Here is a 25,701-nt window from a genome sequence, read left to right on the forward strand (position 1 = left end):
AAAAAATCTTCGGCACCCGATATTCGCTGTAGGCCATGGCAAAGCACAAGCGAAAGTCGCGGGTACGTACTGCCAACGCGCTTTCCGAAGCAGACGCCAGAGCCCGGTACTACCCAGCCGAGGGCAGAGGGCGCTCTTTAGCACCATTTTCGCAGCGCCCCCTGGGCAATGCAAGAGGTCTAATGTTCAAACACGAGATACAATACCGAAAGGTGCCGAAGAGAACTGAAGTGACCTCAAATTCAGTCAAGCACCGCCTTGCAAAACGTCTCTAGGGGCTTCCGATATCATACCACGGCTGGAACAGGTCGCACTGCAAACTTGCATAATAAAGACAACACTAGGGCACTGGGGTACAAGTCCGGACGTTAGCGCGGTCAATATTACTCGCCATTGCACCAACCTTTGATGACTTTCACGGCAGCACTTACTTCACGCGTCAATGCACCGCGCGGTGAACAGCCATCGCAGCCATGTCAACAAACCACCGTGACGTTGGCGATGACAGCGATGGTCACCGTGGCACATAGAGTTTCTTACTATTACCTAGAGGGAAAGCTGGCAAGCCGTCTATGGGAGTTTGCATGGAGACCCCACGTGACCACCTCAGCCACCATGGGCGCTCAAAGCATCATGGGGCGGTGAGCTACTTGTTGCGGAACTGTAACTTTTGGCCAAAAAATAATAAAAAAATAAAGCTGTTTGATAGCTACAAACGTCCTAACATTCAATATCTTGTCTAATGATTGCAACAAACGAGCAGAAAAGCATTTAAGTGCAAAGTTTGCCTAAAATAAGACATGACTAGCTTTCCTATTGGCCAAGTGATGAACACTAAAAAAACTAATATTTCGTAATTAACAGGCGCACTTTTAAAAGTAAATATGTTTTCAAAAAAAAATGTTGTTGTTTAGATACTTTAAGAGGTTTTTTAATGGCATTTCGGAAGAGTAAAACCTTTTATTGGCGTCGTGTGTCGTCGCGTCTTCACTACTATGGCTTTTGCACACTGCGTTCGCGCGAAAGTCGTCTGCGCACACACGAACTACGTTTTCGGAATGAAACGCCTTAGTACTGCCACTCTGTGTTCCCGAAAAACTACGACTGTGCCGCAACAAGTAGCTCACCGCCCCATGATGCTTTGAGCGTCCATGTTGGCTGAAGTGCAGCGCCGCCAGCTTTCCCTCTAGGTAGTAGTAAGAAACTCTATGCCGTGGCAACCTTGGAGACGCCAGCGACCTAGAAACTATGGCTAGGGACGTTTCAAAATTTTGCGGCGCCATTTTTACCTAATTTTGCAACAAAAAGTACCCAGAAATTATAGTGCCGAGAATATACTGGCTAGTGTGACGACCGCCCGCGCTGCGCTATGGGAGAGGGTGGCGCCGTTTGCAATGAATGCCCACCGACGGCGACAGAGGGCGCTGCTTGTCGGGAGGGTGCTGCCGCAGCAGACGACGCGGCCAGCGCTCCTTTCTTGCTTCGGAAGGCAGCATGGCAAGCGGTTGGTCAACACGTGCGTGATTTAACCCGCTTGTGCACGTCTTTTCTGTTCAGCGAGGTACAGCGTTTGTTGTTCTGCGTAGGCCCTCGCACATGCGAGCCATTCCGTACTCCTAGCAGTTTCGTTCGGATTGCATCGGTGTTCTGTGCGAGCGTTGTGTGCGATTGTGTATCCGTGCGTGTGTGTTCACGGTGTCGTTCAGCATGTCGTTCACCGTGTCGTTTACACTGTCGTCAATTCATGGAGTGAGTCCCGGATTGTTGTTTTCCTTTGCCTGTCTATAAACGCCACAGAAAGATGTCGAAGCCAAAGCAGCAGGGCAAGGAAAAGACTTGCTTTGTGCCGCTGTGCAAAAGCGGTTACCGCTCGAACAAAGAGCGCGTTTCTATGTTTACTGCACCATCTACAGCTTGCAGAATGGGAGAAAAACATCAGAAGGAAAGACAGAAGATTAACGCCAACTGCTGTGGTTTGCGACAAACATTTTGAGAGCACATATCTTGTGTTTTTAAGTTTTTAACTGAAGCAGGTTTTCTCAACTAAATATAAATCATGACCTATAGCTTCACATGATGTCCCTCAGTCACTTCCTCATTCGTGAGGAAAAGGCTGAGGCTTTTATTTGATTGGTGGGGATCCTCGGCATCCTTGCCCAGCCAAGGATGGCCGCTGAGGCTACCTGACCTTTTTAAAGCTTTTACCATTAGTCATTCCTAAATCTCGTTTTCCCCAATATTACAAGGTAGCTAATTTTTGGCCCTTTACACCACTGAGAGCTTCCACATTTTTATTAAATCTCACAGAAAACAGTTCCTATACCTTGTGTTTGGCGCATGATGGCCTTAGCTGCATATGTGCCATTAAACCCAACACAACAAAACACATTTTGAGAGCACCTGTAACGAGCGCACGTTCAGTGTCACCGTAAACGGAGTGAGCTCCACCGCGATAAACCGCGTTTGAAACCCGACGCCGTACCTACAATTTTTACGGATTATCCGAAACACCTTCCAGCGAAGAGAAAAAATAGGAATTTGTGCGAGCAAGAGCCTCCAGCAAATTTAAGCGCCACAGGCGGGCCCCGTCGGAAGCCTCCGAGTTGTGTTTAGCTGTTGAGAGTGCCGAATCGGTGGACGCGGAAGGATCTGGTGCCGACAACGGAGCTCCTGTGATTGAAAAGTGCTCCACACATTTTGGTCGTGAAGCAGCCAGCAAACACCGGTGGATCGCAACCCAGACAGCACACCTACATCCTAAGGACGTTCTTGGGAAGTCCGCGGCAGGACTTTACGCACATCCCGCGGATGTCCCGAAAAAATCCTGAAAACATCCGAAGTGAAACGCCGAAAGAAGTCCTTCGGATGTCTGACGAGTACATTTTTGGGACCTTCACAGGACTGCAATAGGACGCTACTATTTTTATTTTTTCCTTGGCCAGGACCCAATATAACCTCGTGTCCTTTTCAAAAGTGTCACGCATGACTGACCAAAATACCAGAAGCAGTGCCTCATAGCCGCAACAAAACCAGCTTCAGCTTCTGGCATTTCGGCCAATTGCATATGGCCGAGAGCGATGCCATAGTAAAAATGACACAAAATTAGAACACAGACCTGGATTATGCTGCACAGTGATTTAAAACACAAAGCTTTGGCTAAAATAGTTTTATTCAAATATATGGGGCATGCTGATGATCAGGCCGAATGCTGATTCACAGCTGAATTTTATTTTTAATAACAGCACATGAAACAGAACAACTCACATAAAGGAAGCACTAACACAGCTTTAACAGCTCCTCTTAGGCATTTCTCGTTATTGAGAGCAAGGTCATGGATGGTGTGCACGTAGACCTTCCTTCGCAGTGTGTGTAATAGGCTTCATTAATTTTGTTTACCTTGTCTGGTTAGTATTAGCCAAAATTATCATGTTTTCAAACTTGAAGCAGTAGGATTCCAATACAATAAGTAGCCAAGCCAACCCCAGATGCAGAGTTGCAAAATAGAGAGATGCAAAATAACTATACGGCTAAAACAGCAGGTATATACATATAAGTCATGTAAGGTCTAAACAGGCTTCGGGATGATTATCTTGGTCAGAACAAAAAATATTAATTGCACTGCAAAGCACATTAAAACAAACAGTAGCGGCATACTGTAAGGCATAAATATTACATGACTGTCTTATAAATAATGAACGCAACAAAACACAAATATGCCACTCAGTGCCTCACTGGTCATATGGTGCTTGGCAGCTGACCCAAAAGACGCAGGTTCGATCCCAGCCATGGCAGTCCCATTTCGAAGGAGGCGAGAAGTTGAGAGGCCAGTGTACGGTACGATGTCAGTCCACGCTAGAGGACCCCAGGTAGTCGAAATTATCTGGAGCCCTCCACTATGGCATCCCTTATAGCCTGGGTCGCTTTGGGATGTAAAACGCCAAAAAACCAAACTAAAAACACAAATGCAACCTTTTTTTTACTGAAACAACAATACAAGCATACGCAGCAGAGGTGAAAAAATCTCTATCACACTGCACGTAGCATAGCTAAAATGAGTCAAATTATGTGACTGCAATAAGGTATAGGAACTATTGTCTTATTTAGAATAATCAATGTTCTTAAAACACAAATGACCCTTTCTTGCTATAACAGTAATACAACCCAACTACACAGATTAGAGATTAAAACATTAACATAAGCACTATCTGACAGGATCAAATTTCAGCAAGCATGCAACTAGAGACAAAAGCAGATATGTAGCTGTGCATAAGTACTAGGTGGCCTTCAAGGCAATTAGCCAACATAAGCAACAACAACAAGGCAAGGTAAACATTTCAGTCAAGCTGCATGTCGAATGACTAAAATAAGACATGTTGTCTGACTGCTACAAGGTACAGGAACTATGCTTGTCTCACTCAAAACAATAAAGATTATTAAATCACAAATGAGCCTTTTTTTGCTGTAACAGCAATACATGCACACAGATCAGAGGTTAAAATATTGACACAAGCACTACCATTCAGACTCACATTTCAGCAAGCACAGGACTAGAAATAGAAAGCACGTATAAGTGTGCATAAGGAGTAGATGGGCTTTAAGGCAACTAGCCCGGCCAGAAGAAAAAAATCTAAAACACGCTGCATATAGTATGATATTAACATTAACAAGTTATAAGACCACTACATTCCACAGGAACTATGGTCGTCTCTTACATAGACGATAAAAGTCATTAAAATCCACATATCCTCCTTTTTTTGCTGGAACAGCAATGCAAACGCACTATGGGGGTGAAAAATAACTCTAGTAGTAGCAGTCAGGAACAAATTTACACAAGCATAGTGGGACTAGAGACCAAAACAGCAAGTATAGCTCGATACAAGCAAATTTCAGATGGGCAACAAAATGCCCAGCTTGGTCAGAGAAAAAAAAATTGTTCATGCACAAAGCATCGCATTTCTAGACACTTAAGTAAACTACAACTGCTAGGTATCAATAAAGTGACACGTTTTCAAGATATTGCTTGGCTTCTCATTCTAGGCAGTCTTCTTTTCGGTTCTGCTATAGCGTCATCGAAAAGAAGAGTCATGTATACATATAAAGACAAAATCCTGCCACCTGGGCCAATGCTGAAATAGGCTGCCTTGCTGGAAGGAAGACAAAAAAGACCCAATACATATAGACACTTCTTTCAGTTCACCTTTTTTTAAATCACTGACTGCATTTGAAAAAAAAGAAAAACTTGCAGCACAATATACAAATTGCAGCACCTTCACAGGGTGTTGGCACCAAATGGTACTTGCGGCAAGGAATTAATCCTTGCACAAGTAAATGTACACACTTCCAGGAGTAAAACCACCACAAACAGACGGCCAAGTAAAGAGAGGTGCGTGAGGACTTAGCAGGCTACGAATACCCAAGTTAATTTAAAGATACATTTCATGATTATACCTAACTACACAGGCTGATATGCAGAAGTTTTCACAGTATCTATTGAAATAATCTACTGAATTCTGTGCTCTCTCAAAATCAATCACCTCTCAGCACAGTGCCACAGGAAAAATATCAACAGTTTCGAATGAAAAATCCTCGACCCAAGATGTTAATATCAACAAAAAATGAAGCACACTAGCAACACACTCACCATTCAGTTTTGCTCAGGAGCACAGCTTTGTTCGCCAGTTTTCTTGCGCATTACCCGTTCAGTTGCATGCTGAAACAATGACATGGCTGCCTTTTCGATTTCTTTCAGCGTAGTTTGCTGTGCCCGAGTTGAGGTCTGCTGGTCGGTTAGGCAACCTATATACGAATGAGAGTATATATGTTATGTATTTTTTATAAAAAAAAGATATCTCACCTCTAAAAATTTTTGTACCCAAACTTTACTGCATTTCCTTAATTTTGAACCAGCAGGCAAAGGGCATGGGCTTGAGTAACAAAGGATGGCATATTTCAACACATCTTATTACCAATTCCATTGCTGGACCATGCCTTTTGTGCAGGCAGTATGAAAACAATCGCAAATGCACACTATGAAAGCTGTAATTCTAGCTAGCTCTAACCTGTGGTAACATTCATGGCACTGCAGCAATGAGCCAATGAACCAGATGACAACAAAAATCCATGTGGCTAGTTGTGAAGTGCGTGAATGTGCAGACTGAAAATAAACAAAGAAAATTTGGCATTTTTTTTTCAAAGCAATATCACTGGTCTTGACACAATCCTACCAAGACCTACAAATTCAATTATAAACATGTAGATATTGATTCTGTGATCTGATTTATATTCGAAGTCTTAAAGAGATATAGACACAGTGTTTTGGGGTGTTCATTTTTCTGCTTTTAATGAGACGTAAAAGCCCATTAATCATGGAAATGAGCTTAAATATCTAGTCCACAGTGTGAACAGTTAAACTGTTTTATATGAGTACTTTTGGTCTCTGTCAGGTAAATGCCAGTGCTGGAGTCCATTATGGCATCATGTGATGGCATGGTTAGGACTTACCCCATGTTTTGCTAGTGACTCTGCCAACCAGTCCATATATAGATGATTGATGTCATCATTGGCTAACAGCTCCTCTGTCAATGATTTTTGGCATGTGGAATCAGTGAAATCAGAGAATTTGGAATAGTAAAACCCTTTGTGCCCAGGACACAGATCGGATCCCTTATTTGAGTTTAAAATTTTATATATGTGCTCCTTTAAGATTTGAAATAGCTTCCTCCAAATAATACTTACTACACATGATTTTGCATATATTCAGCTCACAGAGCTTGTTCTTCCCTTGGGGCCATACCAGCTGTAGCTAGGAGCCAGTTCAGATGTTAGAATACTTCGCAGAATGCGAGATGTCTTTTCTCTTGCAGTGTCTCCATCTTGCACAGTCATGTGATTTCTCTAGATCAAAACAGAATTAGGTTCGAAATCAGACCAAGAAAATAAAATCAGGATTTCTCAAGTTAACAGTGGGGAACTCTATTGCTATAGTCAGTTTTTACCATACTGAAGGCAGCTGGCATGCTGTTGTGAAGTATCTCTAGGTGGTACAATTAAACATGCATATGCCCTCCATTATAAGTCCTCCATATGACACAGGGGCAGATTTGGCCCTTGCCAACAAAAAATTCATATGTAAAAACATACATGACCTCATTTTTTGGATGCAAAACGCCCGAACAATACATATAGTTCAAATGAAATTGCAATAGTTCTCTTCAATACTATATATATCTAGGTTACAAACCAATCAAAGAAAATCTGTGCGCATGCAACAGTTATAAACAGAATACAAAATTAAAACAACCCCGCCCCGGCTCAGTGGTTACTGCGCTCGGCTGCTGTCCCGAAAGATGAGGGTTTGATCCACGCCGCGGCGGCCGAATTTCGTTGGAGATGAAATTCTAGAGGCCCGTGTACTGTGCGATGTCAGTGCCCGTTAAAGAACCCCAGTGGTAGAAATTTCCGAAGCCCTTCACTACGGCGTCCCTCAGAGCCTGAGTTGCTTTGGGACGTTCAACCCGAACAAACCAATAAACCAAATCAAAATTAAAACAGGAACTTTAGGTGCACATTCAGTCGAATGTTGAAGGCACGGAACATGCGACGAGCTAGGATCTAGTTGCTCTTGCGGCTTTGCAGCAGCACACGGATCAGATTAATAAGGGTCGTATGCAACACCATCGCCAGCAGCCGACGCTATTAGCTCAATATCACGACGTGCCTCTCGGCGTGCACGCCTGTAAGCAGTACTCCTCGGCACCGTAGCCATTATGCTGTCACCAGATTAATATACTGGCCCCCAGTAAGCTTCTGCTCATGTTGAGCCAGCATCAGTGTCACTGAACTTTAATACCGCCGCTAAAATTACTTCAAAAGCTAGAAATCACGCTACTAGGCTCACACACCAGGCAAGGACTACCGACTGCCACTTACTTTCACTTGCCGCATGTGCCATCCGTGTTTCCCGCCGCTGGAAAAAAATACACTCGTTAGGCAACCAACATACAGTAGGAACGTCAATAATTACCTGAAATGTTGGCCCAAAAAACGGAAAACGGGCTAATACACGCCTCAATCCACCAAGCTAAGCAAATATAACTTGCATTTCCTTCCTCCATGCTTGCATTCCATGCTTGCATTGTTTTTCAGGTGCATTGTTTCAGTAGTGCGATGACGATGGTGGTGCCATTGAACTAATGAGCAAAGAGCCTTTTTATGCAACATGCACCTAAGACAAAAATAAAACTGTGATCCTAAATAAAACAAAAAGTAACTGCAAAAAAGGATGTGTGTTATTAATTTTTATGATTCTGCTTTAAGAGCACGAACAGGTGGCAGGTTGTTTTTGCTGTGGTGTCACTGTCGTCGTCAGTGGCTGTTATGGTCGGAAGGCGGGAATTACAGTTGGCGTCAAGGTGGTTATAGCGCCGTGTTGTCTGTCTTTCTGTGTCCTCGTCTCTTTGCGCTACGTTTTTTTACCTTTCAAGGTGGTTATGTTGTGAGCTTGGAGGAGAAGATTGTGTAAGCACACCCTCAATAGCTATAACAAAACGGGAATTAGACTATTTGAGCCAGGTTCAGATATGTCGCCCTGCCCTAATTTCGAAGTTTTAAAGTTTAGGGTTTCTGTATTCAGCTAATGGCCCTTTTGGAATTGCTTATTTTCGTCCTGCTTTTAACGGTTTTTTTTGGCTCTTTCAAAAAATAAGTACTGGGTTATGTATTACTTTGTGACACCTTGCGCTTATACATCGCATGGATTATTGTTTACTTGTTCCAAACAGCTGAATCAAGCCCGCTAGCCAAAGACGTCGGAAAAGGACAGTGGAGCGTGCCACTCGAGCGCTCATGAGAAGTGTGTGGCCATCTGCACGATTCAGACCCTATGAATATAAACACTTCCTTATAACATCCGATCTGCGACTGTTTTCGGCATGATCCCACCGCGGCTTTTATACGGACGTCATGTCCGTATAACGTTCGAGCCGCGACTGTTTCCGGGATAATCCCAGTGCGGACTTCATACGGATGTCCCAGGGACGTCCTGTTAGGGATGTGGGACGTGCGTACATTTTTGGGACCTCCTACGGATGTTTGGTGTTGTCTGGGAAAATGATGGTGCACAGAGACCGTCATTTACCAAAAGTTGCTTAAACTGCAAAAGTTGCTTCAACAGCGCCGCTGCCAGTAAATTCATGCAATTCTGCCATTTCCCTGCGTTTGTTGTTCCTTGTAAATAAAAACGAGTGTTGCGCAACTTTTTTGCCTGCGTTGTTCACAGAGAGAACGCATAAATGCAAGCCAATATAACTGCAGCATTTCAAGTTGTTTTTATATCAAAAAAGAGACCATTATGCAATCGTAGCTAGAATACAAATCCCGTGTTTCCTTTGTGAGCACGGATGTTTGAAGCTCAGTTGCGCGCCGAACTTCGTTCAAGCTTTCGCAAGATACAACCGTCAAATACTTTGCCTCTTGTCAAATACCCAAAACAAACCCTGAAACTTGTAGTCAGATGCATCCGTGACGGCTGAAAGCTTTGGTCTGTTACACCTTAGGCTTAGACAAACTTTATTATATCAGATAATCAGGACGGCGGCCTCGCCATCCCGTCCTTGTCAGACGGCCGAGATCCCTTGGGACCGGGCGGCTTCGAAGGCATACCTGATGGTCTCTTTTTGTTCTTGGAGGTCCTGGCTGCGTAGCAAAACCTCCCATGACTCCTTGCAATTCACTAAAGGTGTGGATTGAGCGCACGCCCACATCATATGCTTAATGAAAGCAAAAAATTGAGCAGGCCCCTTGCAGCAGTTGCAGAGCGAGCGCGGTAGGAGCGCTCCCCGCACGCACCCACCCGCTCTGCAGCGCTCCTCGCGGCGGCCGCCGGCATTCATTGCTCCCGGTGCCACCCGAGAGGCCGCGGTCGACACACTAGCCAGTATATTCTAGGCACTATACAGAAATGTACCTAAACAAACGCCATTTTGTTATGACGTCATTAAAAGTCACGTGACATGAGAATCGTCTTCCTCCATTTAGCCTTACGCCTGAATACGCCCTCCGCTTTACACGCGAGGTCCTCATTGCGCCTCCTAGTGGCAATAACTGGACTTGGCAGAAAATAGTTATAACTAAGCCTCTGTGATTTATGTGTGAATAAATAAATAATAGCTGGTTACGTTTGTTTTATGCTTTTAGACAACAGCAGTGCTTTGGTGTGAAGTTTTCGTATTACGAAAAATTGAAAAGTCGTACACTGCGAGAGCCAAGTCGAGCCAAGACCACGCAAGCCATCCCTCGCAACATAGAGTTTCTTACTATGCCTCGCAGCGTGCGGAGCGTGCGTGTGTACGCATTTCCAGCGTTGTCTAGAGTGTGTAATCATCCTCTATGCACGCGCGCGTGGGTCATAATTGAGTTGCGTTCGCAAGTTATCCCACACCGTCTGCAGCCTGTTTGCCATGCCGAAAAGTGTCCAGCAAGACCCGCTCCTGTTGTCACAGAAGTAGTGCTTGCGGCTGCCATGTTGAATGTGTTCATTTGGCTCGGCAAGTGCGAGCCCAGAAGGCTTTGCGCGAGGCCCGCTCGTCCAGGCTTGTCGTCGCACCGCTCCGGGCTCCGCTCGCACGCTCCCGCCCACGGTGCTCCCGCCGGAGCGTTTCGCGCATGCGTAGTAGCGCTCCCGCTAGCTCGCTGAGTGAAGCGAGCGCACAAACCCACTCAGCTAAAACTCTTTATTATTCCTGTAATTGCTTTAATTTACCAGAGGGAGAAGAGTTGCTGATGTGTTTGTCGAAACGTTTGCTCTAATGAAATTAGAACTCATGCAGTGGATGCCAAGCTTCCATTTTGAGTCTGCTGTATATTTCCTCAGTTTATGGGACTTGTGTTTGCCATCGTAATACTTTGTGTACATTGTGGTTGTTTGTGGTGCTCATTTCTTTGACATGTTTTGTGTTCAAATTCAAAGGCCGTGCTTTACCATTACTGACCTGGATCTGTAAGGAGCTGAGAATTTCAATTTTCTTACCCTCTATGGCTCAAAATCAAGGCACATTATTGTGTATTTCCTACAGAAAAGAATTTCTGGCTCCAGTGTTTTTTATTCTCATTTCTTTTTCAAAGAGCCGCACTGAATGAAAACGAATGCCATGATACTTAGGTTAGCACTGGTTGCTTGCAAACTAATCATTAATTCCTAGCTAGCTTGTCTGTGTCAGATGTTGCTGGCTAGCCTAAGTAGTTACTCTTGCTTGTTTTCTTTAATATTTTATTTGTCAAATTTCTTCTTTCAGCCGGTTTAGGCTGATGAATGATCTCGCCGTTTATTCAGAAAACTACTGTTTTTGTTGCATGGTTTGTTAACTTGCGGATTGGTATTCAAGCCTTTACACTTTACTGCATAACTCTTATGGAAAAACACACTACACTGGTATTCTTTTCATGTTTGGTCTTTCCACTTTGTTAGTGAGAGGTGATTATGTTAAATTCAGTGTTTCTTTTTCAACCACATTTTTATGAAAATCATTACCACTCAGTGGGAAGTGAACATCAAATATTCATGTACATCATTTTCGTCTTTTTATTTGATCATGATTGATAGCTTTATTCATTGATATCATACAGACCACTTTCTTGAAATTGTTAACAAAAATATCCAAATTGTATTTCGTTTATAGTTTGCATTATCTCGCATTTTTCGTATTTTAAAAATCATTTTATGAAACAGTTATGTTTTCCCGCTGTTCGTATTTTAACATTTTTGTGCACTCTTCTAGCAGCAGTTTTCCTGTGCACCTTTTGGGACCTCCTCGTATATTTACTAAGTGTGTCTGTATTTATTTTGTGATCAGTGATCATAAAATGATTCGGAAAGTGATGTGGCTGTCTGGCTGAGGATGAGACTCGTGATTATGCATAAAGGAAAAGAGCAGACAGACTCACAAAGTCTGCATTTCTTTTGGATCCTTTGCCTTCCCTGCTTACATTGTCAGACATGAGCAGTTTGTGTTCTCTCAAAATACTGAACTTAATTTCTAAATGCTCATAACGTGGACAATTATTCGGTGGCTTTTGGTTTTTCCTTCTTCTTACTCTACTTTGTTGAGTTTTTTTTTTTTTTCACAGGGATCCCAGCCAGTATTGAAAGAATGCAAGTTGCTGAAGAAGTGTCTGCTAAAACAACTTCTGGTCACCTGCGTGGCGCCATAGCATTATGTTCGTATATTTCAGAACAGCATATCTGGCGATCTAAATGCTTTCAAAGCTTCGTGCCTGAGAGCCCTTTAGATTGTGCCACGAGGGCTAACCAAATGACCGGAATTAAGCTGTTAAGTATATAGTAAAAGATACTGCGAGTCTCATTGTGTTTGAGTGTACAGGAAACATCATCTTCAGTGGTATAGTCTTATCATAGTTCGCAGTACCAATTGCACTTTTGCAGTGTGTAGTCATGCGTTTCTTGCAAATTGTAATCTTTGTGAGAAGCACATTAGCGCTGCTGCATTGCGCACTGCAGATTTTTCATTATGCTGATTTGCTTTTTACTTTGCAGACCAACGTTGACCAGCCAAGAAGCACATTTTCCCAGAGCAAGAGTCCTTCAGAACAACTTCCAACCTTCATAGTCCCAATGGCTTGATGTTCATAGTCTGTAAAATAACATGTCCAGACATCTCAATGCCTGCTCTGTGTGCATGAAGTGGAGTGATAACTAAATTTAAACGGAATTTTTTGCCTTTTTTGCATTTAGCTAATAAACAAAGGACGCCATCATCTCAAGCCAAATTTTTTTTTTTGAAACAAGTGTTCTGGAAGCAACTCAGTTCCTTTCCTTGGGGAGACAATGAGCAGACCGGTGTGCAGCTTTAAATACTTGAAGAGGGGGAGCAATGAATGCCTGGGGATGTGCTTTGAAACTAGAAGCTGACTGCAATAATTCCCTGAGCAGCTTTCACGAGGTGGCGAGGCAGCTGGGTTAGGAGGGAGTGGCGAAGTGGCAAGTGATGACATCTACTGTCTCCGATACCTCTTTAACATCTGGTCCTTTTCTTTTCGTTTCGAGACTCGTGAAGCACAGGTCATGAGCACAGACTAATGGAAGGTAGCCTCTGAAGCAGTTAATACCAAAAACTGATCTCCCATTCTTACAGTACATACTGGACGCGCCATATAATGGCAAGCTTTCAAGAGGCAGCCTTCCACAAGTGTATTGTCTCCACCATTACTTTGTGACTGAGAGAAATGGAAATCTTACCTGTTCGCATTCTTGAGGAAGGGACATGTTTTATTTAAAAGCGTCCGGCTCAAGCAAAAAAAAATTATTCAAAAGACGATGGCTTCCTTTGTTAAGTGGGGTGCATCAGACCTTGTCCTCTTACCCAGAGATCAAAGCCAGATCACTAAGATATCAGCGACAAACTTTGTGGAAGATTCCATGTGTGCCTTGTTGGAGAGCAGAACAGCTTTTCTGCTAGAAATTTTCTGATAATTTGGCATAACAGTGCAACTGAGGAACTTTTATCCTGTAACCTTTCAAGGTTTTCACTGTAAGCGGAGAGCTTTGGTGGGAAGAATGCTTGCATTATAGTAAGTCCATTTGGTTTCATGATCCTTGAACTTTCTTCTTGTCCTGTACAGGGAGGCCGCCGCGGTGACTCAGTGGTTATGGCGCGAGGCTGCTGACCTTAGAGACACGGGTTCGATCCCGGCCGCGGCAGTCGAATGTCGATGGAGGCGAAATTCTAGAGCTCCGTGTACTGTGCTATGTCACGGCACATTAAAGAACCCTGGGTGGTCGAAATTTCCGCAGCCCTTCACTACGTCGTTCCTCATAGGCCGAGTCGCTTTGCGACGTGAAACACCAACAAACCATAAACCTTGTGCTGTACTGGCTCAGGTGTTCGCAAATGTCGTGCAATTATTGTACATTCTTATTGTGCTGCTTTGCCACTGAATTTCTCGTTAATTCGTCAGCCTTGTTTTTTTGACACCTTTCTAACAAATGCAGCTCTACAAAGGCAGTAGCTTCTCTTGAAATGCAGTTAGGTATTCCTAAATTCTAAGCTGTAATGCTGGAAGTGTAAATGACTGAAGGCCTTGTTTTATGTGCATTTTCTTGTTCTCGATGCAAAGTGCACTGAATTTTAGTTCATTGTGATTGGTTGTAAATTATTGATTTCTGTTGATATTTTGCATAACATTGTTCACACTATCTACATATATGCATTTATGCTTGAGATGCTTGAACTCTGAGATGATGTGTTTCATGTGAAAATTTCTGATGACAGGAGGTTACATTTCGTTGTTAACTTTACATTCTGTTTGTCAGTTTCAGAACATTGAAAGTGGTTTTGTACATTTTCAGCTGTCAGGTAATGGCATCATAGGTGGTGTAATAGAGTTCGAATTCTCTTTCTGATGGGGTCTTTTGGTTTACTGAGAATTTTGCTTCTGCAGATTTCTTTTAGAGTGGGTGTAGCTCAATGTGCTTTGTTAGAACTATAACTAAAGCCTGTCTTAATACAAGCCCTAGCAAATTGAGCTTGAGACCATGCTGTGTGAGGGCCCAAATGCCATTCTAATGACTTGGTTAGTTTCAGTCTTGGAGACCTTATTGCCACACCGTTGCATTGACTGCACAGCCAAATATGAAAGATTTGTATGAGTCAGACAATTGTTCGGCTGACTTGCTCCCACAAAAAAGTGAACGATTTGATGACGACAGTGACAAGGAGTGCGGTTCGTGGAGAACAAAATGATCGCAACATTCGGCTGGCCTCAATATAAAGGCAGTGAAGACTTTTGAGATACAGCGCGGAGGGACCTATGATAACCTTGAACATCGTAGATGCAGCTTTGAATGCCCACGCTCTCCCCTGATAATTCTAGCTGCCTCGCATCACAAAGTGATGTATGTGCGCCGGCATCTTAGAGCGTGAACGAACAAATATTACAGAGCTTTGTAGCAGCGTAGTGCAATCCCAGGATTCTGCATACGGTTGACTTTTATGGAATGCGGTGATCTAGACTGATAATGTTTCCAAAAATTTTTACATACGAGCAGTTCTGCTAAATTTTTTTCTGGCATACTGAGTAGAATAGATATGGAACCTCTCTGGGTTTGAGGAGTGCAGTGAAGAGCTGTCAGCTGCGTCACATTTTGTGAGTGAATTCCGCCGCTTTTTTGTGACATTATTCTTGGGTGAACTAAAGGGTCCTTGCCATGAAGCCCGAAATGATACATGTGTACTAGTAAAAGCGTTTTCTTGTTGGTTCGACTTTCTTCATTTCTGTTTGCAGTGTCTAACTTTTTGCAGCCTGAAATTTTTCGCCTGTATGCCTAATTTGAAGCATGAAAAGTTTGCAGAAGTTCAACTTTCTTATTTGACTTTGCACAAGTGAGCACAGCTGTTGTATAAGATTGCAAGCATTTTTAATATGTCATGGTCCCGTTGTCAGGTGATTTGAGTCGTGTATTATATTAAGAATTCCTGTGCCATTCAAATGCAGGCTTGGTCTCTGAAGGCAGCAAAGCTGGCGCACGTCCTGGACAAAATACAGCTGGTGAAGCCTCGGGCAAGAAGCTACACGAATGTAGCTACTGTGGCAAGGCCTTCATACGGAAAAGTGACCAAGTCAAGCACGTACGCATCCACACTGGTGAGCGTCCATTTGCTTGTGACCACTGCGGCCACACCTTTGCAAAGACGGGCAACCTTGCAAGACATGTGCGCACTCACACGGGTGAGCGTCCTTACAGTTGCGAGTATTGTGGCAGTACCTTTGCTGGCAGGAGCGGCCTCACGGTACACCTCCGCACCCACACAGGCGAGAGGCCATTCCAGTGCGAGCTGTGCCCCTTGGCCTTTGCACGGAGTTCACACCTCAGGAGGCATAAGCTAACCCACATGAGGGCGAAGCCATTCCAGTGTAACTTGTGCGAAAAAAGGTTTGCTAAAAAGAGCAGCCTAACAAACCATCGAGAGGCTGTACATGAGAGATATATCAGTGTTTAGTGAAACTATGACACCTTTTGGCACCCTCTTGGAACACTTTGATGGCTGTCCTGTTTTTCCCAACCACCTCGCAACATTCGAGCCTCTGCAGTGCAACTTCTCCTGTTCGCTTTTTTCGCCATGCATCCTTGTTTGGTTAAAATAAAGATGTGTTGATCGACTGATTCTAACTAGATAGCCTATCAAAAGTTTTACTAGGCAGTCTGTTTTAGGAGTTGTATTTCATAGCTTCCATGTTGACAAATTTCTTGTGTGCGAATGCTATTTACATGCCGTCACACTACACTGCCTCTAAACAACTCGTCCTTCACAGGAAGGTGCTGAGCTCCTAAACTCGCATGAATGGGAATAAAATTGTGGCCTTTGTAGATGGCAGTACTTCTTGTTGGGAACATCCTGTCAGCAACACAAGAGTATGTCTGACTGATGCTGATTCTCAGCCTTTGCTCGAAGGACATCTGTGGGAGTAAAGTGAGCACCACCATTCTTGCCACTTACTTGACATCTTCTGCGAACCGGCAGGTTAACATCACTGCAGATATATATTTCCAGAAGAACACGGAAAGTGCTCATGTGGCCATCCCACAGTGGTGTTTTAACGAGACTGCGGGAAGGAGTCTGTGTCGCAGAAAATGATTGCCAAAAAAACTGCGCGAAGACGATGGGACAAGAAGAGGCACACAGGGGCGCACACAAAGCGTGCCACATCTTGTCCCGTCTCTTCACGCAGTGTTTTTTTGCCAATCACTGTGAACCGACGAGCCCAACATCATGTCTTACGTCTCACCTTGAGAGAACAATAAACAAAAAAAAACAATCCCCAGAGAAGCAGCCTAGGTGGGCCACCTAGGGCACATGACTTTGTGGCGTCTTTGCAACCTGCCAACCAGATAGTGCGCAAACTGCCCTCCTTGGCAGCTTGCAGTCCATTTAACGATTGGTCGCGAGAGGTTGCTCGGGAGGAGCAACCTGGATCGCACAAGCCGCAGTTGTTGCAGCGCCTGCCATCGCTGGGCAGTGGCGCACTGCCGAACCACTGCACCACTGCACCAGGAGTGGTACGAGGACTCCCAGAGACCTATGAATGTAAAGAAGAGTGTGACCGGTTCTGGATGTGTGGGCATTAACCCATTAAACCTTTCACGTTGTACCATTGAGGTGAAGATCAATTCTCCCCTTCAATTTTTTTAGCAGTCTTCTAGGGAGGGATGCGAGGTGCAAGAAAAATGTTCAGCCTCAGGTTGTGGCTAGCTTTATTATGCAGTCTTGAGTTGTGTAATGTTTTAGCAAAAAGCAGCAAAAATCACGACTGCACCATTAATTGCATTACTGTTTTCTATATGAGTGTTTCTGTGTTGGATGTGAATGGCATATTTCGCAGAAAACTGTGTCCTCATTTTCTTTTTAATCGATTTTGTGTTCAAAACGAGTTCTGCGATGTCACTTTATATCAGCTTTTTTGGATTTAAATCTTACCGGTTTAAATAATATAATTTTGTCAGGTGTTCTCTGCAATTACGAACCTACAATGATTGTGGCCACTCAGATAATTATTACTGTAATTGCTTTGATTTTCCGGAAAGAGAAGAGTTGCTGATGTGTTTGCAGAAACATTTTCTCCAAAGAAGTGAGAACACATGCAGTGGATGCTAAGCTTCCATTTTGAGTCTGCTGTATATTTGCTAAGTTTACGTGACTTGTTGTGTTTGCCATTATGAAATGTTGTGCACATTGAGGTTGTTTGTGGTGCTCATTTCTTTTACTTATGTTGTGTGTTGAAATTCAAAGGCCTACTTTACCATTACTGACCTGGATCTGTAAGGACCTGAGTTCTCCAATTTTCTTACCATCTATGGCTCAAAATCGAGGCACATTAATGTGTATTTCCTACAGACAACGATTTCTGGTTCCTGTATTTTCATTGCTTAATTCTTTTTCAAAGCATGATACTTATGTTAGCATTGGTTGCTTGCTAACTGGTCATTGATTGCTAGCTGGCTTAGCTGTTTCAGATGTTGCTGGGCAGCCTAAGTCTGGTTAGTTTTACTTGTTTTCTCCAATATTTTTTTATTTCTCGTGTTTTCTATTGGCCAGTTTAGGCTGATGAATGATCTCGCCATTTCTTCAGAACACGTTTGTTTTTGTTGCACGGTTTGTGAACTTGCGAATTGGTATCAGTGGAAGCCTTTACACTGTACTGCTTAAAACTCTACTGTTTAACACTGTACTGCATAACACTGCTGAAAAAACACACTCCTCTGTTGTTCTTTTCATGTTTGGTCTTTTCACTGTTTTAGTAAGAGGTAATTATGGTTAATTCAGAGTTACTTTTTCAAACACATTTTTATGGAATTCATTACCACTTAATGTGAAGCAGACATCAACTATTCATGCTCTTAAACGTTGTTTTCGTCCTTTTCTTCATTCATGATTGATAGTTTTATTCATTGATAACAGCATACAGACCACTGACATGAAATCTTTTTCTGTATTCACAAATTGCTAACAAAAATATCCATATTGTATTTTGTTTATAGTTTGCATTGTTTTGTCTTTTTGTGAAGTTATGTTTTCCCGCAGTTTTTATTTTAACATTTTTGTGCACTCTTCTAACAGCTTTTTTTCTGTGCAGCCTTTGGGACCACCTGTATTCAATAAATGTGTCTGTGTTCATTTCATGATCAGTAATAATAAACTAATTCTGAAAGTGATATGGCATACTGGCTGAGGATGAGACTCGTGATTATGCATAAAGGAAAATAACAGACAGCCTTGCAAAGTCTTTATTCCTCTTGTATCACTTGCCTTCCCCGCTCACATTGCCAGACATGAGAGGTCTGCGTTCTCTCAAAATACTTAGCTATTAAATGCTCATAACGTGAACAATTATCTTGCGGATCTTGGTTTTTCCTTGTTACTCTACTTTGTTGTGTTTCTTCTTCTAAAACAACTACTGGTCACCTGCGTAGACCCATAGGATTATGCTCGTATATTTCAGAACAGCATATCTGGTGATCTAAATGCTTGCAAAGCTTAGTGCCTGAGAGCCCTTTAGATTGTGCCAAGAGGGCTAACCAAATCACCAGAATTAAGCTGTTAAGTATATAGTAAAATATACTGTGTCTCTCATTTTGTTTCCGCATACAGGAAACATCACCTCCAGTATTATAGCCTTATCGTAGTTCACAGTACCGATTGCACTTCACAGTATGTAGTCATGTGTTTCTTGTACCTTGTCATTTTTGTGGGAAGCACATTAGCATGGCTTCTTTTGGCAGATTTTTCGTGATGGCAATTTGCTTTTTTCTTTGCAGACCAATGTTGACCAGACAAGAAGCACATTCTCTCAGATCAAGAGTCCTTCAGAACGACTTCCAGCCTTCATAGTCTGTAAAATAGTCTGTAAAATAACGTGTCCAGACATCTCAGTGCCTGCTCTTCGTGCATGAAGTGGGGTGGCAACAAAATGTAAACAGGATTTTTGGCTTGTTTGCCTTTAAATAAGAAACAAAAGATGCCGTCGTCTCAAGCCACAATTTTTTTTACTGAAACAAGTGTTCTGGTAGCAACTAGGCTCCTTCCCTTGGGGAGACAATTGGCAGACTGGTCTGCAGCTTCAAATGGTTGAAGAGGGGCAGCTATGAAGGCCTGGGGATGTGCTTTGGAACAAGAAGCTAACTGCAATGATTCCCAGGGCAGCTTTCACGAGGTGGTGAGGCAGCTGGGTTAGGAGGGAGTGGCGAAGGGGAAAGTGGTGACATCTACTGTTTCCGATACTTCGTTGCCGCCTGGTCCTTTTCTGTTTGTTTCGAGAATTGTCGAGAACAGGTCGTGCGCACACACTAATGGAAGATAGCCTCTGAAGCAGTTCAGACCTAACGCTGATCTCCCATTCTTACTGTACATTTTTTTTTATATAATGGGAAGGCTTCAAAAGGCAGTTTTGCACAAGGGTTTCATCTCTATTGTTACATTGTGATTGAAAGAAATGAAGATGTTACCTGTTGTCATTCATGAGGACGGAACACATTTTAATGAAAAGCATCCAACTCAAGCAAAAAAATTTATGCCAGAGACGACGGCTTCCTTTGCTAGGTGGGGTGCATCAGACCTTGTTCTCTTACCCAAAGATCGAAGCCAGATCACTAAAATATGAATGACAGCCTTTGTGGAAGATTCCATGTGTGACTCTTCGGAGAGCAGAACAGCTTGTCTGCTGAAAATTTTCCGATCCTTTGGCACAACAGTGCAAGCTGAGGAACTTTTATCCTGTAACCTTTCAAGTTTTTTATTGTAAGCTGAGAGCTGTGGTGTAAGAAATGCTTGCAGTACAGTAATTCCATATGATTGCATAATCCTTGAACTTGCTGCTTGTGCTGTACTGGCTCAGGTGTTTGCCAATGTCTTCCATTGATTGTTCATTTTCATTGTGCTGCTTTGCGACTGAATTTCTCATTTTCTCGTCAGTCTTGCTTTTTTGACACCTCTCTAATTAAAGCAGCTCTGCAAGAGCTATAGCTGCTCTTGCAGTGCTGTTAGATATTCCTAAATTCTATCCAGTACTGATTGAAGTGCTACTGACGGAAGGCCACACTTTATGTGCATTTTCTTGTTCTCAGTTCAAACTCCGGTGAATTCCAGTTCATTGTGACTGGTTGTAAATAATTAATCTCTTGTCATATTTTGCATACCAATGTTCACACTGTATAGTTATGTGCATTTATGCTTGCACTCTGGTATGTCGTGTTTCATGTGCAAGTTTCTGATGACAGGAGTTATATTTTGTAGTTAACTTTACATTGTCAGTTTCAGAACATTGAAAGTAGTTGTGTATGTTTTTAGCGGTGATGTAGTGGCAGCCTAGTTGGTGTAATAGAGCTCAAATTGTCTTTCAGATGGAGTGTTTTGTTTTGATAAGAAGTTTTGCTTCTGCACATTTCTTGTTGAGGTTGTCTAGCTCAATGTGCAAGTCTTAATGCAAGCCCTAGCGAATTGAACTCAAGACCATGCTGTGTGTGGGCCCAAATGCCACTCTAGTGACTTAGTTTCAGTCTTGGAGATAGTATTGCCACACGGCTGCATTGACAGCACGGCCAAAGACGAAAGATTTCTATAACTCGCACAGAATTGGGCTGACTTGCGCTAACAAGGAATTGAACGATTTGATGACAGTTGCAGGCAGTGCAGTCAGGGGAGAAAAAAATCATATCCACATTTGGCTGCGCTCAGTTTAAAGGGACCGAGGAGAGATACTTGACCATCATAGATGCAGCTTTGCATGGCTACTCTCTTCCCTAATAAATCTAGCTGCCTTGCATCACGAAGTGATATACGTGTACCAGCATCTTAGAGCGTGAACTAACAAATATTTTAGAGCTTTGTAGTAGTATAGTGCAAATTCGGGATTTTACATATGGTCCTTATTTATGGACTGCTGTGATTCGGCCTGAAAATGTTTTCAAAAGTTTTTCCTCACCAGCAGTTCTGTGAGTTTTGTTCTGGCGTACTCGATAGAATAGATATGGAGCCTCTTTGGGTTCGACGAGTGTAGTTAACACCTGTGATCTGCATGACATTCTATGAGTGAATCCACCCGTTATCTGTGACCTCTAATCCTTAATGAACTAAAGGGTTGTTGTCATGAAGCCGGAAATGATACTCGTGCAGTAGTAAAAGCGTCTTCTTGTCGGTTTGACTCTCTTCATTTCTGTTAATAATGTTGAGCTATTTGCAGTCTGAAATTTGCTCATCTGTAGCTTAATTTGACACACGAAAAGTTTGCAAAAGTTTGATTTTCTCAATTTGACTTTGCACCAGGAAATGCAGCTGTTGTATAGCATTGCAACCACATCTAATATATCATGGTCATGGTGTTAGGTGATTTCAGTCCGGCATTATATTAAGAACTTCTGTGCCGTTCGAATGCAGGCTTGGTCTCTGAAGGCAGCAAACCCGGTGCACGTCCTGGACAAAATTCAGCTGGTGAAGCCTCAGCCAAGAAGCTGCACGAATGTAGCCATTGTGCCAAGTCATTCAAACAGAAAAAAAACCAAGTCAAGCACCTACGCGTCCACACGGGTGATCGTCCATACAGTTGTGACCACTGTGGCAGTGCTTTTGCAAGAAAGGGCAACTTGGCAACACACATGCGCATTCACACAGGTGAGCGTCCTTACAGTTGCGAGCATTGTGGCAGTACTTTTGCCTACAAGAGCACCCAGCAAGAACACCTCCGCACCCACACAGGGGAGAGGCCATTCCAGTGCGAGCTGTGCCCCATGGCCTTTGCACAGAGTTCAACTCTCATGAGCCATAAGCGATCGCACACGAGGGCGAAGCCATTCCAGTGTGACTTGTGCAAAAAAGGGTTCGCTAAAAAGAGCACCCTAGCAAACCATCGGGAGGCTGTACATGAGAGGTATAGCAGTCTTTACTGAAACTATGACACCTTTTGGCACCCTCTTGGAACACTTGGATGGCTGCCCTGTTTTTCCCAAGGGCTCCCAGAGACCTATGAATGCAACGAAGAGAGTGACCAGTTCCGAATGTTTGGCATTAACCCATTTATGCTATCACGTCATACCCTTGAGGTGGAGCTCAAGTCTCCCAACCAATTTTTTCAGCAGTCTTCAAGGTAGGGATGCGAGGTGCATGGAAAATGTTCAGCCTCAAGATGTGGCTAGCTTTATTATTGCAGTGTCGAGTTGTGAGATGTTTTAAACAAAAAGTAGCGAAAATCGTGACTGCACCATTAATTGCATTACTGTTTCCTATATGAGTGTTTCTGTGTTGCATGCGAATGCCATACTTTGCAGAAAACTGTGTCCTTATTGTCTTTTTAATTGATTTTGTGTTCAAAATAGAAGTTCTGCGATTTCACTTTATATCAACTTTTTTGCGTTTAAATATTATCGGTTAAAATTATTTAATCTTGTCAGGTGTTCTCTGCGGTTACAGACCTGCAGGGATTGTGGCCACTTAGATCCCTGTGATTGCTTTGATTTTCCAGATGGAGAAGAGTTGCTTTTGTGTTTGCAGAAACATTTCACCAATGAAATGAGAACTCATGCAGTGGATGCCAAGCTTCCATTTTGAGTTTGCAGTATATCTGCTCAGTTTATGTGACTTTTTGTGTTTGCCATCATGAAAATGTTGTGCACATTGAGGTTGTTTGTGGTGCTCATTTCTTTTACTTATGTTGTGTGTTGAAATTCAAAGGTCGTGCTTTACCATTACTGACCTAGATCTGTAAAGAGTTGAGCTGTCCAATTTTCTGACCTCGTTATTTCTCAAAATCGAAGCACATTATTGCGCCCTTCCTACAGAAAAGGATTTCTGGCCCCAGTATGTTCATTGCTCATTTCTTTTTCAAAGCATGATACTTAAGTTAGCATTGGTTGCTTGCTAACTGATCATTGATTGATAGTTTGCTTAGCTGTGTCAGATGCTGCTGAATAGACTAGGTCTGGTTACTTTTGCTTGTTTTTTCCGATATTTTTATTTGTCCAATTTGTTCCGTCAGCCAGTTCAGGCTGAGGAATGGTCTGGCCATTTATTCAGAACACGTTTGTTTTTGTTGTGTGGTTTGTGAATTGTGAAATGATATCAGTGGAAGCCTTTACACTCTACTGCTTAAAACTGTGCTGTGTAACACTGTACAGCGTAGCACTGCTGGAAAAACACTCCTCTCGTGTTCTTTCATGTTTTTTTTTTCACTGTGTTAGTGAGAGGTGATTATGGTAAATTCAGAGTTAAATTTTCAACCACATTTTTATGGAATTCACTACCACTTAATGTGAAGCAGACATCAAATATTCATGCTCTTAAATGTTATTTTCGTCCTTTTCTTCATTCATGATTGATAGTTTTATTCATTGATAATAGCATACAGACCACTTACATGACATTTTTTTCTGTATTCTCAAATTGTTAACAAAAATATCCAAATTGTATTTTGTTTATAGTTTGCATTGTTTTGTCTTTTTGTGAAGTTATGTTTTCCCGCAGTTTTTATTTTAACATTTCTGTGCACTCTTCTAACAGCTTTTTTTATGTGCAGCCTTTGGGACCTCCTGTATTCACTAAATGTGTTTGTGTTCATTTCATGATCAGTAATAATAAACTTATTCTGAAAGTGATATGGCAGACCGGCTTAGGATGACTCGTGATTATGCATAAAGGAAAATAACAGACAGCCTCACAAAGTCTGTATTCCTCTTGGACCACTTGAATTCCCCGCTCACATTGTCAGACATGAGCAGTTTGTGTTCTCTCAGAATACTTCACTATTAAATGCTCACAATGTGGACAATTATTTAGTGGCTTTTGGTTTTTCCTTCTTCTTACTCTACTTTGTTGTGTTTCATTTCACAAGTATCCCAGCCAGTATTGAAAGAATGCAAGTTGCCTAAGCAAGGGTCTTAAATGTTGACAAGCCAAGAGACAGATTCTTCCAGATCAAGAGCCCTTCAGAACGACTTCCAGCCTTCGTAGTCATAATGGCTTGATGTTCATTGTCTGTAAAATAACGTGTCCAGATATCTCAGTGCCTGCTGATCGTGCATGAGGTGGGGTGATCACTGAATTTAAACAGGATTTCTTGGCTTGTTTGCCTGCCTTTAACTAATAAACAAAGGACGCAATCGTCTCAAGCCACAATTTTTTTTTTTTTTTAAACAAGTATTCTGGAAGCAACTCAGTTCCTTCCCTTAGGGAGACAATCGGCAGACTGGTGTGCAGCTTTAAATGGTTGAAGAGAGGAAGCAGTGAAGGCCTGGGGATGTGCTTTGAAACAAGAAGCAAACTGCAACGATTCCCAGGGCAGCTTTTGTGAGATGGCAAGGCATCTGAGTTAGGAGGGCCTGGCGAAGGGGAAAGTGGTGACATCTTTTGTCACGGATACTTCGTTGCCGCCTGGTCCTTTATGTTTCGAGAGTCGTGGAGCACAGGTGCTGAGCACACACTAATGGAAGGTAGCCTCTGAAGCAGTTACTACCAAACACTGATCTCTCCTTGTAACGGTACATACAGGACTCTACAAATATCGGCAAGCTTTCAAGAGGCAATCTTCCACAAGTGTATTGCCTCTATCTGTACTTTGTGAAAGAAAGAAATGAAGTTGCTACCTGTTCTCATCCGTTTGTAAGGAACACATTTTATTTAAAAGCATCTAGCTAGAGTTAAAAAAATTTATTCAGGAGATGATGGCTTCCTTTGCTAAGTGGGGTGCATCAGACCTTGTCCTGTTACCCAAAGATCAAAGCCAGATCACCAAGATATGAGCGACAAACTTTGTGGAAGATCCCGTGCATGAGTTCTTGGAGAGTGGAACAGCTTGTCTGCTGGAAATTTTCTGATCATTTGGCACAACAGTGCAAACTGAGGAACTTTTATCCTGTAACCTTTCAAGTTTTTCACTTTAATCTGAGAGCTTTGGTGCGACGAATGCTTGCAGCATGGTATTTCCATTTGGTTTCGTGATCCCTGAACTTTCTTCTTGTCCTGTACAGGAAAGCCGCCGTGGTGGCTCAGCGGTTATGGCACTCGGCTACTGACCTTAAAGACGCGGGTTCAATCCCGGCCACGGTGGTCGAATGTCGATGGAGGCGAAATTCTAGAGCTCCGTGTACTGTGCTATGTCAGTGCACAATAAAGAACCCCGGGTGGTCGAAATTTCCGCAGCCCTTCA

The 25,701-nt window shown here is 42.8% G+C and overlaps 1 protein-coding gene and 1 long non-coding RNA gene across 15 annotated transcripts in view; one reads left to right on the forward strand and one right to left on the reverse strand.

Moving 5' to 3' along the window:
• Nucleotides 1-3,151: 3,151 nt before the first annotated feature.
• On the reverse strand, nucleotides 3,152-8,129 carry LOC149346663 (uncharacterized). 2 transcript variants are annotated; one of them, XR_016292448.1, is made up of 6 exons: nucleotides 8,024-8,129; nucleotides 7,930-7,966; nucleotides 6,736-6,894; nucleotides 6,060-6,154; nucleotides 5,642-5,796; nucleotides 3,152-5,144 (listed from the first exon to the last, which is right to left on the reverse strand). It is a non-coding gene; the product is annotated as an uncharacterized LOC149346663 (long non-coding RNA). The 2 variants fall into 2 exon arrangements; XR_016292447.1 differs by having other exon boundaries at nucleotides 3,152-5,796.
• Nucleotides 8,130-10,300: 2,171 nt separating this feature from the next.
• LOC149346664 (uncharacterized) overlaps nucleotides 10,301-25,701 on the forward strand; it is a 39,892-nt gene continuing 24,491 nt past the window's right edge. For 3 of the 13 annotated variants that reach the window (XM_089586579.1, XM_089586580.1, XM_089586581.1), the window contains exons 1-4: nucleotides 10,301-12,213; nucleotides 12,551-12,649; nucleotides 15,508-15,741; nucleotides 21,942-22,175. In XM_089586579.1, the coding sequence (XP_089442705.1) occupies nucleotides 12,637-12,649; nucleotides 15,508-15,741; nucleotides 21,942-22,175 (481 nt within the window). In that variant the 5' untranslated portion in view covers nucleotides 10,301-12,213; nucleotides 12,551-12,636. Of the gene's footprint in view, nucleotides 15,742-19,327; nucleotides 24,152-25,701 lie in introns of those variants that run through there. The other 10 variants (XM_089586587.1, XM_089586586.1, XM_089586585.1 and 7 more) reach the window with 8 other exon arrangements.

The sequence above is a fragment of the Amblyomma mixtum genome, chromosome 4 (genome assembly GCF_055824585.1).
Source record: "Amblyomma mixtum isolate Tamu chromosome 4, ASM5582458v1, whole genome shotgun sequence".
NCBI lineage: Eukaryota > Metazoa > Arthropoda > Arachnida > Ixodida > Ixodidae > Amblyomma > Amblyomma mixtum.